The sequence below is a fragment of the Pseudonaja textilis genome, chromosome Z, assembly GCF_049901715.1.
Source record: "Pseudonaja textilis isolate UNSWEBS1 chromosome Z, rPseTex1.2, whole genome shotgun sequence".
Classification (NCBI taxonomy): Eukaryota; Metazoa; Chordata; class Lepidosauria; order Squamata; family Elapidae; genus Pseudonaja; species Pseudonaja textilis.
Genome location: NC_142008.1, coordinates 80,614,757 through 80,628,769, shown reverse-complemented (window position 1 = coordinate 80,628,769; position 14,013 = coordinate 80,614,757). Strand labels below are relative to the sequence as shown.

General features: G+C 33.6%; 1 protein-coding gene across 10 annotated transcripts in view; it reads left to right on the top strand.

Moving 5' to 3' along the window:
* The window catches only part of FHOD3 (formin homology 2 domain containing 3), a 288,676-nt gene that overhangs the window by 259,061 nt on the left and 15,602 nt on the right, over positions 1-14,013 (top strand). For 7 of the 10 annotated variants that reach the window (XM_026719582.2, XM_087916030.1, XM_026719581.2 and 4 more), the window contains 2 exons: positions 7,881-7,904; positions 13,196-13,364. In XM_026719582.2, the coding sequence (XP_026575367.1) occupies positions 7,881-7,904; positions 13,196-13,364 (193 nt within the window). The remainder of the gene's footprint in view (positions 1-7,880; positions 7,905-13,195; positions 13,365-14,013) is intronic. The other 3 variants (XM_026719583.2, XM_026719579.2, XM_087916027.1) reach the window with 1 other exon arrangement.

Here is a 14,013-nt window from a genome sequence, read left to right as displayed (position 1 = left end):
ATATGCACACCCTCAATTAAATAATTGTTTAATCTATAATAGGAAAAAGGTAAGATAATAGAATAAAAGATTCAGGATGGACTATTAGGCTACTGAATTTCAACAACTGATGAAGTTGTTGGTTCTTCTTTACTGGATGTCTTAACAAGAGATTGGACAGCCCTTTATCCAGAATGGTATATGGTCTTCTGCTGAAGCAGAGAGTTGGACTAGAAGACCTCCAAGATCCCTCCCAACTCTGTTATTATGTATTCTGTAAATATATCTACTAAGTTCCATGGCATTTTAACTGACCAAGTTTTATTAGGCCCATGCTTAGGATTATCCAGTTAGAGCCCCACAGGGAAAAGGTGATGCCAGATAGTCAAGCTAGCTCAGGGAACATGAGGCATTTTGCCTGTAATTGAGAAAGCCAAAGAGAAATCACAATATTTCAGTGATTATAAGTCTTCAGTAGTGTCAGTTTTGTCTCACTATAGAACGTGCTTATAAAAATGAGATTCTTGAAAAGGTGGAAAAAAATAGCAAGAGAATGAGCAGCCAGGCCTGAAAGCCAAACAGTTGGGACCATGAATGGTGTTTTCTCCCGTACTCCCAAAAGAAGGTCAACATACAATGAGGAAATGGTGGATTTTATAAGTAAATAATAGTGCTTTCAAGAGAACTTTGGATTAGTAGACCATGAGTACAGACTACATTTCACAAGAACCAGGAAGAATGTGGTTCTGGCTCATCATATCTGAAGGACTTTGAACTAAAACTGGAAAGGGAAGGGAGACCTTCCAATCCCATGAATAAACCTCAAGACCAAATGAAGAGAAGGAAATCAGATATAAAACAAGAGATGTAGAATCATTCAAAAAGAACTGAGATGTCCATACCCTGATGCTCAAAGTATGAGAAACAAGATAAATCTGAAGCCCTAGTATATGAGGGCAGGTTGACTTTATTGTCATTGCTGAAAGTTGGTGGGATGAAACCTATGATCAGAACATACTTGTCATGATTTAAATTGTTCAAAGCCCCAACAAAATGTGGGTGGGGGGGAGGGGGTGATATATAAGGAATTATCATAATCCACAGCAATGCCCAATACTAGGGAGGAAAGCCTTCTTGAAAACATTGGGATAAATATTAAAACAATAGGAGGTGCAGTTGCATTATATGTAAGAAATAATTATACCTCTGCAGAAATGCAAAAAACAACAATGAACACTTCCTTGAAACCATTTGAATTAATGTAAAAGGGGGGCGGGAATGATATTGCCCTAAGCGAATACTGCAGATCTTTCAATCAAGCAGAGGAAATAGATTAACTTTTTGCTGATCAGTTATTGAAGGTGTGCAGGAAGCACAGTATCCAAACATCCACTTGGAGACCATTGGACATCCAAAATAAAATATCATGCTCAAGCAAGAAATTGGACTAGAAGACCCTTCTGACCCTATTATTCTGTGTTCTATGTCTTGAATCTGATAGCTGAAAGAATAAAGGATCTGCAAATGCTAGTAATAAAAGTCAAGCAGTACATCGAAAAATTGAGATTAAGTTAAATGTAAAGAAAATAAAACTAATATTAAAAGGTACATAATCAGCCTTATAATTGTCGATGAAGGTATCAAAGTGGCAGACAGTTTCTGTCTTTTATTATCAACCTTCAAGGGTAAATTAATAAACAGTTTGTAGAAGACAGCCATAAGGGCCTTGCAAAAGGCCTTCAAATGTTATAATGTGTCATACTAGACCTACAAAAAAGAGGATCATGCTAGCTATGGTATTCTGTATGACACTATGGAAGCAAAAGTTGGACTTTGAAGAAGCGTATTGATACTATGAATTTTGGTGTTAGAGATTATTTCTGAGAACATCACAGACAGGCAAGAATATAAACTGATCATCAAACAAATCAAGATAAGGTTCTCACTTGTGGCACAGATGATGAAGCTCAAATCATCCTCTTTTGAAGACACTATGCAAAAACACTAGCTTTCTGGGGAAATTTCTAATGTTGGAAAAGTGGAAGGAAAAAAAAGAAATGACCAACAACTAAGTGGATGCACTCAGTTACAATGATGATGAATGCACCATTAGAAGATCTGACAGAGCAGATTATGGATAGATTATCATGGAAAAAATCAATTTACAGTGGAGCCCCGGGTCATGAACACTTCTGTTCGCGACCAAATCAGGTGACGACCAAAAAATCCACCCAATTTTTGAATCGGGTCACAATTCAAAAATCGGATTGCGAACAAAATCGGTGTGAAAAGATTCCCTTTCTGTGCCAATTTCCCCTTTGGCGCCATTTTCTTTGTACACACATGCGCAGACGGGTTTCACAACCAAATCGGGTCATGACCATAGTCCTAGAGTGGATTACAGTCGCAACCCAAGATTCCACTGTATATGGTTATTACAAGTTGATAATGAGTTGATAGCTCAGGATAATCTTTATTATCGTATTCCCATGGGTAAAATATGTATCATAAAATCAATGTTCAACATCAGTGCCATTGTAGACCTAAACTTTTTATTATTCTGCAGGAAGACAAATCTTATTAGGTTTTATTTGACATGGTAAATGTTTCTAGAATAAATTTGGGAAATGACAAGAAATATTTAAATAAATGTTTATTAAATCTTAGATTTAAGGTAACAAAAGTTAAATGATAATAAAACTAACTATTTTTCTTATTACCACAATGCAAGGGAATAGATGTCTCAATATTTTGCTTTGGCTAACTTTATGGTCAAATGTCTTTCATCTACTTTCTGTTCTAGAGAAAAGTACCAGACATATTATCTTTTCTCTGTAGAGAAAGATAGGAAGATGAGAAATACAAGCATATAAAATCAAGAGATAGCAAATGAAAACTAAATAGATGTTGTGTATCCAGTACAAAACAAGGGTATGGGGGACAAAAGTTGACTTGCTTGAGCCTCTTCTTTTCTACGTTTTTTTAAATTTTCAAAGTTAAAAAAAAAAAAAGAAATTAAAGACAAGAAAAAGAAATTAACAATCATCAGCTAATAAAAATAAAAAACAATGTAGTAAAAGGAAAAAAGCAAATAACACATATTTACTATTCACACTGCTGAAAAATATATGAAAAGGGGTATTCTCCTACCCTTATATAACAGGACTACCATTAATTAACTTTCCCACCTATATTTAATAAATAATATCTCTAATGTGAAAATCTATTTATCAATTCAACTGACCCAACATCAGTTCGCTATATATATAAAAAAGCAGTCAACAGATAACCCCAAAGATAAAACTAATCTTCAGAGCTCTTTGTTAACCATATGTTACTGTATTTAATATGCATATAATTTAATATATTTATATTTAATTCTTGGTTTTTCATTTTGCCAAATAAATTTGGATATATCTTTCTGCCACTATTTAAAAGAGGAATTTTAAATCAATACTCTGGAAAAGAAATAATATTCTAGGAATATTCTTGTAAAATTCTTCCCATTAATGACAAATCTAATTTTTCCCATCTGTGTGAATACAATTTTATCTCATTCCACATTTTAATATATTTTTCTATAAACTAGAATTTTCATTAGTAAGAATCACTCCCAAGTACTTTATCTTTTTCACAACTTTAATTTCCGTTTTATTTTCTAATTTTCCAGTTCAAATTGTCCAAAACTTTCTTTGCATCTAAGAAAATTAATGAAACCTGTTTGTCACTACATTGTTGTAGCTGTGAGATTATTCTCACATTATCCATTAGTTGTAGAAAACCATAGTTATCTAGCTAGCTAGCTAGCTATCTTATCTATCTATAATCTTGTAACACTTTTTTAAGTCTTTCAGCTAAAGTAAACAATTTTATAAACATTATTAAAAAGAGAAAATAGTCTGTAGTGCTTCGCAGTTTATCCTGTCTCTCCTTGGGTATCAAAGAAATACCAATTTCTTTCATGAATCAGGCATAGCATTTCCTGAAAAATAGAATGCATTAAATCCTTTATCAGAAAAGTAGTTGATCTTCAAACATTTTGTAAATCCACTCAATAAGCCATCAAAGGCCTGGAGCTTTACCTATCTTAGCTCTTTTAAATGTTTTGGTTATTTCAAGACTATTCATAATTTTCTTCTAATTGTCTCATAGCTTTGAAATCAATATACACTAAAGTATAATCATTAACACATTCTAATATAACTTTGTGTCTTTTATATCGATTAGTTTAATAGTTCCAAAAGAAACTACATATTTGAAAAATATCTGTTTTCTTAATGTGCATTATTGTAAAAGTACATTATTATGTACATTATTACATTATTTAATGTTTTAGTTTTAAAATTAAATGATTAAATACTTTAGTTTCAAAGTTAAATTATTAAAAATTAATAAAATTAAATATTAAAATAGTCTTGGAGTACTTATATGCATTCTGTGGTTTCTGCAAAATAGATTCAATTAATCTCCATTTAAAAGACGGATTTAAATTTAAGGTTAACATCATTGGAGTGTGATCAGAAAAAGATTTTAGAAGAATGTTAGCTTTAATATTTTGTGAATCAAACTTTTAGTAATCTATATCATATCAATTCTAGAAAAGGATTTCTGTCTCTCTGAGCAAAAAGTGAAATATTTTTCCAGTCCATACATCACCGAACCTAAAGTATCAATCAATTTTTAAAAAACAGTTGGGGCAGTTTCCCTTATATTTCTTTAATTCCTTTATCAGCAGATCTGTCCAATTGTAGGGTTTCTATGTCATCAAGTCCTCAAGTGTACACCAATATTGAAAAGAAAAGGAGAATAGGTGTTTGTAAAACTTAGCTTTTCTTGGCATGGGGTATATACACCAACTACAATAGATTTTATTCCCTGTAGTTCAATTTGCACAATTATATACCTTGATCATCAGCAAACAATAAATGTATTTGTAATTGGGAGGTTATACACAAAACTACCCCATTGATTTTATTTTTGTGATTGGCCAAGATATATTCCAATCCTAAATTTTTAGTTACTAAACATTTTTATCAGTTTCTTTAATATGGGCTTCTTGCAAACATATTATATCTTGGTTGTGTTTTTTTTAATATTGAAATTATATTTTTATTTCTTTTTTATAGGGAATTTGCCCCATATTAAAATCTTAAAATCCCTCCTTATATGATAAAAAGTTTTCAGGTATTCCAGCTATGGCTCCCATCTCTATAACATGTCCTTGGTCACTGCCAGACTTCTTTTTAACTTTTCTTCAAGGCCAGTTCTTGATCTTTATTGATCTTTATTTTGTGGGAAATGATGCAGTTTGGATCTATATCTTTCGGGAAAACTTTTGTGCTTTGGGTATTGAATTTAATCTAAAATGTTGATAATGCCTTCCACTTTATTCCAATGAAAGAGAATGTTGTTTTGCTTTAAAAGATCTATCAGAAAGGAGTATTCTTTATATTTCCTTAGTATTATAATTTGGATTACTATAAATATTTGCACTTCCTTCCTAAGGATCATAAATCTCTGTTGGTAATATTTCTGCATCTCCAGTTCTTTAATAGATTTTCTCACAAATGAAATTATGATGTCTCTTAGCAACTATCTTCTGGTTGCATATGTTGAATTTATTTTGTTAATCATATCAGTTTCCTTGGAGAAGTCTAATTTAAGAGATGTAATTGCAACAGAAATGTCTAAATGATTAAACTATTTAGAAATTTTTGTTACAATTACATCTCTTAAATTTGTACCTTTTTCCACATTTTCTGGTAAGCCTCTCAGAAAATATATTTTTCCTTCAAATTGAATAGTAATAAATTAGACTCCAATTTTATGTCTGCATATTTTTATATATCCTTGTCTGTATATTTTTAACGTCTTTTTTAGATATGTTTTAACTCTATTACTAATTCTTCTAACTTTTAGTCTAATTTTTTATTCATATTTTATATTCATATCTTGGTCCTACTCATTCCTTCCTATACTAAACTCAAGTGAGAAAATACTATTCAGGGGGCTAAAACAGGGCAATTGAAAAACAAGAACATCCCAGAAACATCTTCTTGTTCCACACATTCCATCAAGGGCAGATCGAGATCTTTTAAATCCTTTCACTTTACAGCAACAGTCCCCAACCTTTCCAGTCCCCACCTTACAAGCAGTACTCCCCAACTTTGATGGATTTGCGAGGGTGGGGAGAGAGGATTGTTCTGTGTGAGTGGCGGATATATGTATATTCAGCTCCATCTGAAAGCAAGTATGCCGTCCCACCATTCATGCAAAAGGAGCTTTGTGCACAAATGTGCCCACCCATCACTCACAAGTGGAGTTTTCCAAACAAGTGTGCCTCTTGCACAAAGGGAGCTTTGCATGCGAGCAGCCCAGTGATTGTAGATTCCACCTTACAGGATCTGGGAAGATGTAATGGTAAAATCAGGTTTACATAAATATTCTGCAAATGTAGCCTTGCAAGAACATAGAATAAACATATCTGGTCGTTTTTCCTATCTTGTCTACCGGGAAGACTAACATCAATTTTGCAAATAAGGAAGTATAAATTTCTAGCAATATCCTTTGCAGTTTGAGAAACTACAGAAGGACTTAGACTCTTTTTCCACCCAATATTTAGCTAGGGTCTGTGCCCTCTCTATCCCTGGGTCGCATTTCTTCACCCCATGCTTCATAGTCTTCCTCAACATTCCACTATAGAAGGTTGCCTATTCTCTGGAACATACTATTTCATCCCTCCCACCCCCTTCCCTCAAACCCCAAGTTCGCTTGCCTTTGTGAATGCTGTTAAGATCTAGCTCTTTCTCTAGGATTACAGGACAGTTGAATGGCCCTTTCAGTTATTTTTATTATGGTGCTTGATCACCTTTTTATGTTCTATATTTTAATACTAATATTTATGTATTGTGATATTTTATTATTCTTTTTCAATTTACAGGAATTAAACAGCTTATAAATCTAGTAAATAAATAAAAATAACATAAACTCCCATAAAGGACAAGAAATAATGGAGAGGAGCTTATCAAAAAAGAGATCCAACTTAGAATTAAGAAGAAACTTCCTGACAGAACAATTAACCAGTGGAACAAGTTGCCTCCAGAAATTGTTGGTGCTCCACCACTGGAGGTTGTCAAGAAGAAACTGGACAGCCATTTGAAATAATATAGGGCCTCCTGCTTGAACAGGAGATTGGACTAGAAGACCTCCAAGGTCCCTTCCAACTCTGCTGTTCTATTCTCATATGACTGTTGAAGTTTACAGAAACCCAAAATACTTTATAAATGTGACAACATTTGTTTTAATTAAAATCCTGAGTTTAGATTGGGAAATTCCTATTTTATGTCCATTTTCAATCAAAAACAGTTTCTTGGTGATTTCAGGACAATTGTTTTACTCACACTTTTAACTCACAGACTTGTTAGGAAATGCTTTTTTTGCCACTTTGAATTTCCAGAAAAAGGGTTTGACAGAATGCAGAGTGTTCCAGAAAAACTCAGAATGGCTGTTGGCCTCAGTAATAATGGAGATTTCAAGAAAGAAAATAACAAGGAAAATGGAGGGGGAAATTTAATTGACTTAATTGACCTTTAATTGACCTCCAGCATATTTCATAGATATCTTTATCTACGGAATATGTTGGAGAACGTGACGATAAATTGCAGACAAGGCTCCAGTGTAATTTATTATTGAAACAACATTCCCATAATATAAAATTTGGGATTTTTATTGCTCTGTGATATCATGAAAGATGCACATTAATACTTGATTTTTATATTACATATTTTATCTATAATACAGAAGCAGAGTCATAATTTTTTTGATAGCTAGTATGTTGACATTATACCTTACCTAATGCTGCTTCCTATCCTTCTCTGTTCTATTCCTTGTTCCACTGGTAGACAGATGAAGAAGATGACATTGAGGTATGGTTCTGACAAAAGCATGTTCTGTTCAAAACTGATTGCTGTGAGAACGATTGATAACAAAGGCAGTTCCATGGGAATGCTTCATTATCATGCTTTGTGGCTGGAATTCTTATATCTGCAGTTCTGTATTTTCATAACTATTTTTCATACTTATGTCCATTCCAATATCCCCATATTCACATCATCAAAATTTGGGCACTTGGCAACTGGCATATATTTATGATAGTTGCATTGTCTCAGGATCATGTCATCACCATTTGTAAACTTCCCAGCTGGCTTCCAATAAGCAAAATCAATGGGGAAAGATAGATTTGCTTAATGACTGCATGGTTAACTAACAAACTGAAAAAAAACTATGGCAAAAAGATCATAAAATGGGGTAAAACTCATTTAACAACTGTCTTGCTTAGCGATGGAAATTGTGGTTTAGGATGTGGTCACAACTTGAGAACTACCTATATGGCACTTTTTCTTTCAGCATGATGACTAATTGGTTATCTAAAAAAGCATGGCAAGTCTAAGCATTATAGATTTATGCCCATTTGCCACAAAGATTGTTAATCCTAAATTTCACATTGCATTGTAGAAATTATGACCATCAAATACTCTGTAGGCAGTCCACCTTTGGCCACTGTAATCTGTTCTGGTGACATGCTTGTAAGAAACTTAGTTGCTACCGTACATGCTCCTGAATGGGAGAACCACTGTGAAAATCACTGGTTGCTACCATATCATTTGGATAAAATTTTTATGTTTAATGATGCCAGGGATACAATAGAACCCCTGGTCACTACCATAATTTGTTCCATAACTTTGGCGATTTCTTCGTCTTCTAATGTTTTGTCTTCATGAATTTCTGGGTCAGTAGTCGTGTTTGATCACCATCCGAGTATGTGTTTGTGACCAGATTCAAAAATTTTGTGAATTTTTTGGTCAGAATCCGATTTGGTCATGGTTAGAAGCGTATTTTGAAAATGTTCACTAACTAAGGTAGTTGCTAAACAAGGCCTGGTTATATTATTAGAAGAAAAGAGGTTGTTATGGCAAGTTCAGAAGATAATCTGAAGTAGAAAAACAGGTAATATCAAATACCAGTTATCTTTTCTCTTCTTCGTATCATGTTTGTCATGGGAGACTAGAAAAGAGACACCCTGTAAATAATACAACAAAATAAGCAATTGTATACAATTTAAACACAAACACCAGAAGCAAGAAGTGGAGTGCACAAATATATTTTATTGGAGTTGTTTAACATTGTGAAGGAATTCATCAGGTTGTATATATTATCTTTGTATTATTTAGTGTTCCACCTTTGCTTTCTTTCACTCAGCTTCTGCGCGATATAAGTAATTATAGAGGATCTCAGCATCATTTCCACTTGAATAAGAACAGAAATGCCTTGAGATAACTTTGCTTTGATAGCTCTGAATGAGTCATTTTTCTGGCCCTTGTATTCTGCTTATTTAGAGTCTGAAAACTGAGATAGACCTTTCCAAAGGTAGCTTTTTTTCCTTAGATATATTTCAGATTAGCAGTTATTTCCATATATTATAGGAATTTTTAACGTTTTAAATTTTGCAATCAATACTGCAAATAACTTCTAAATACTATAAGGTTCAGATTTATACTTGCTTGAATTGCTTTAAGTGATTGTCCACCAAGAGTCCAAGATTCCTCTTGCATTTACTGCCAACTTTCATTTTGTTGCCTAAGTGTAAAATCTTACTTTTCTCTGCCCTGAATTTCATTTTGTTAGATAGGTTCCAATTTTCCATCTGGATCTTAAACCTATCTGTTGGGTATTCCTGCCAACTTGGTCTTGCCTGCAAATTCGATAAGTTTCCTTTGTATTTTCTCATATAAATGAAGCTATTAAAGAGTACTAGGACAGAACTAAGACAGAACCTTGGGGTATCCTACTGTTTACCTCCCTTCATATAGTTGTAGTTCCATTAAGAATTACATATTGAATGCAATTTGCCAGCCAGTATAAATCCATTTAGTGGTAATGCTGCCTATTCCATATTTTTTTCCACTTACTAAGAAGTAGGTTATGGTCTTCTTTGTCAAATGTCTTCCTGAATTCCAAGTATATTATGTTCACAGCATTTTGCTAATCCGTTAATTTAGTCACTTTTACAAAGAATGAAGTAAGATTTGTTTGGCATGATCTGTTTTGGACAAACTCATGTTGGCTTCTGGTTATAACTCTGCTTACTTCTAGGTTTTTGCCGTTCTGTTGCTTGATTATCTTTTCTAGTTTCTTATCAAATATTGAGTTATGATTGGTCTGGGGTGTTTTTTTCCCTTTTTTGAATTTGGGATCAGCTCTTTCCCAGTCCTCTGGTAGTTCCCTGATGCTCCAGGATCTTTGAAAGATATGGTTCAATGGTTCCGAGATCACAGCTGCCAGCTCCTTGAGATCTCTGGGATATAATCCATCAGGTCCCAGTGATCTAGTGTGGACTGGTGTTCTCTTATCATTTTCTTTTTTATTTTAATTTCTATTCCTAATCTATCTTTTGCGGTTATGTTTTGGTAAGTTGGGCTGTATTTTTTTGCATGAAGACAAATGCAAAGAATGAATTAAGAAGCTCTGCTTTCTCTCTACCGCCCATTGCTTCCTTGCCATCTTCTCTAATTAATGAACCAATTGTTTCCTTTCCTTTTTTCTTGTTTTTATATATTGAAAGAAACCTTTTAATTATAAAGAGTCATAGTGGCATAGTGGTTAGAATGCAGTGGGCGTTTTTGCCATTTTTTTCAGTGAGGGGTTCTAAAAATATGTGGTTTTTACACCAAGAATTCAAATGTGTTGTTATTTTTGCAATTGTACAATGTTTAGCTTGGTATGATAAATCCCACATGTGATCATATATCTCACAAAAGTGTCTTGTAAAGCAAATATTGTTAACTATCTTCTCAAAATTATACCTTGTGCTACAAAAATTAAAGTTTTTTTCTGCATGAATTTTACCTAGCTAAGCAAAAAATAATCCATGCAATCATAAACTAATATTGGAAAGCAATTATCTGAGTTACAAAAATGTTTAAGCGAGTTTTATCAAGTCTTGTTTTGATTCGTTCTTCAACATCAGCCACCAACTTGCTTCTTGGCCTCTAATATAACCCTCATGTTTCTCATGTGTATGTATACACTCTGCTTGCTGCCTCTGTGATCTGTTTCACACATGTCTCTATTGTTTGGACATTACAGGACCACTGTGGTATTTGCATTGGTTTGTCAACCCCTCAAATCAATGACCAGCTCTCCTCTCTCTTTATACTAACATACTTACGTTATAGACAACATTCACATTTTACATACATATAACAGTGATCTTTCTTCATCTAACTTTTACCTCTTATCTCTATCCATTGATATAATCTATTCCATTTTCAATAATACTCTGTGTCTCTTTTATTTTTAATGTCAGTCTATTCATCTCTGCAGAGTCCAATATTTTCCAAATTATGTCTTCATCTGGTAGGGTTTTTCAATATTGTTCAGATACAATTCTCGCCGCTGTCAATACATGTATTAAATATATATTCCCTTTATCATAACTTTCTGATATTATACCTAACAAAAATATTTCTGGTTTTAAATCTGTATGATGCTTAACCATCTTTTCCAACCATGTGTGTATTTTTGTCCAATATTTTCTTGCTTTCACACATGTCTATCACATATGATAATAAGTACCTGGCCTCTGGTTCGAATTTTAACATTTGGCAGACATATTTTTAAACATTTTTGCTAATCTTGCCGGTGGCAGATGCCGCCTGTAAAACATTTTTAAAAGGTTTTCCTTATATACATGTAATTTTCCTTATATATATGTAATTTTTTTCCAAAAGTGTTTACTATTTGTCTAGTTCTATAATATAGCCAAAAAAATTTGCCTTCCATCAATATATTCCAATCATGCATTTCGTCCCACCAAGTTTTGATAACGATAACTATATCATATTTGCCCTTGTGTACTAGTACTTCAAGTACCAGTATTGTTTGTTCTCCAAACTTTGAGGGTTTGTGTATAGGCATTTGAGTCCTTTATGGCTGAATCTGGGTATGCTTCCGATATCTCCTTCTTTAATCTGAGGTTTCTTTTCTTTCCATCACTCCCTATCTCATATATACTTTTCAATTTATAGGCTCTGAATGAAAATTTAGATTAAAGATCTGATGATTTAACAACAGTCATAACTCAACCTAAGGATAATATTCAGATATAGGTAACAGCAGCTAAATCAGACTTGCAATTGGGTGGATTAGAAGTCAATTTGTTGCTGACAGAATTGAAAGAGAAGGAGCTTTGAGAATTTCAGGCATGTTGGAGAAGGCTGAAAAGGGCATGAGTTTAAAAGACTTAGTTAGGGAAGAATGGATCAGTGATGAACTGATCTTTCTTAAGAAAACTATTGAAAATTGTGGAATAGACTCATATTCAATCAGAAGACAACTGTTAAGAAATATTTTGGTTCAATTTGCACAAAAGCTTCTGAAGTGCTGTGGAGATATCCACCAAAGAGAACTAAGACTTGCAATTGTTGGAAAAGATCCCAATTATAATTTTAAGGAAAGGCTTCATTAGTAAGAATCAGTTGAATATATTCAATCCTGGACAGATTAGATATGGGAACTGCAATGGTTTATGATAGTTTAGAAGCCGTTGTGGAGTTTCTGCCTGTGGAATATTATAATAGATTATCAGTAGGGGGCTTTGAAGTTTATTTTTGTAATAGGCTTTACCTATTAACGTGTTTTTTTTACACTAAACAGATGGCAAGTTAATATAGGCAAATAAATCTGTAGAAGTTTTAAATTATAGATCTGTTTTTAAGGGGAAAATTCAGTGGTGGGATTCAAAAAAATTTACTACTGGTTCTCTGGGCATGGCTTGGAAAGCATGGTAGGGAAAGGATATTGTAAAATCTCCAGTCAGAAGTGGTATTTGCCGGTTCTCCAAACTATTCAAACTTTCCACTACCAGTTATCCAGAACTGGTCAGAACCTGCTGAATACCTCCCTCTGAGAAAAGTATTATTATTGGGATAATATATGCATTTTATGTACCTTTTGTCTTGTTTAGTTTTATTGTTTCCCTTTTTTCACTTGAAGTTTGTATTTTAAGAAATAAAATTTAAAAATTATTAAAAAGAAAGAAATTATATTTCTAGAAATCAAGCATGAATAAAATCTACCGAGGATTGACCTCTTTCTTTATTGATCTAGAACTGAAGAATAAATCTAAAAATGATTGTTACTTTTCCTTTTTTTACAGTGTGGAAAATTCTCTAGTAGCTCTCCAACACCTCAAAATCAACTGCAAGGGCTCCAAGATGCTGAAGATGCTGTAGAACATGAGAACATGAAAGCTGTTCTGAAGATATCATCTCCAACTGGAGAGAACATTGCATTAGGAATACGCACTCGATCCAGGGCCAGTCAAGGTGAATAGTTTGGACTTATGTGGGGAGATTCACTCTGTTTTCATTATTATTATTTGTCACACAATCAAAGTTTTAGGCTGGATTTGGAAGTTCTCTCCACCTTTCAAGTCTTTCCCAAGGACCTGAAATAAGCAGATGTGGCTGTTGGATGGTGTTACAGATATCATCACAGGATGTAAGCTGTTCCAAGTAAAAGCTGCCTTTTTGCAGTTGACTGATGACAATTTGGTCAATGTCTATTGTGTTCAAGAGATGTTACAATTGTTTTGGGATTGCAACCAAGGTGCCTATCTTAATGTTGGTATATAGTGATGTTGACAGACTCTATTTACCAATGAAAATAGGTAGGCATGGAATGTTTCAAATAACCCAGATGGCTAAAGGGCATGTTTCATGGTCATTATTTTTCTGGTCTTTCTATGCAGAACATTTACCAAACTTGAGCCCACTCTTTCTAGCTGTGTATCCAATGATTGGAATTGCCTAGGTATTAATTGCCTTGATGGTACGTTATTGCCTCCACTGGATTTTTAAGGTCTTCGTTCTCTTGATCTCCCAATCTATCACAATTGACCAGTAATTATGTTTTGTATCGTGCCATCAATGTATGCACAAAACTTCTGATGTTTCTACTGACTCCTAATATTTC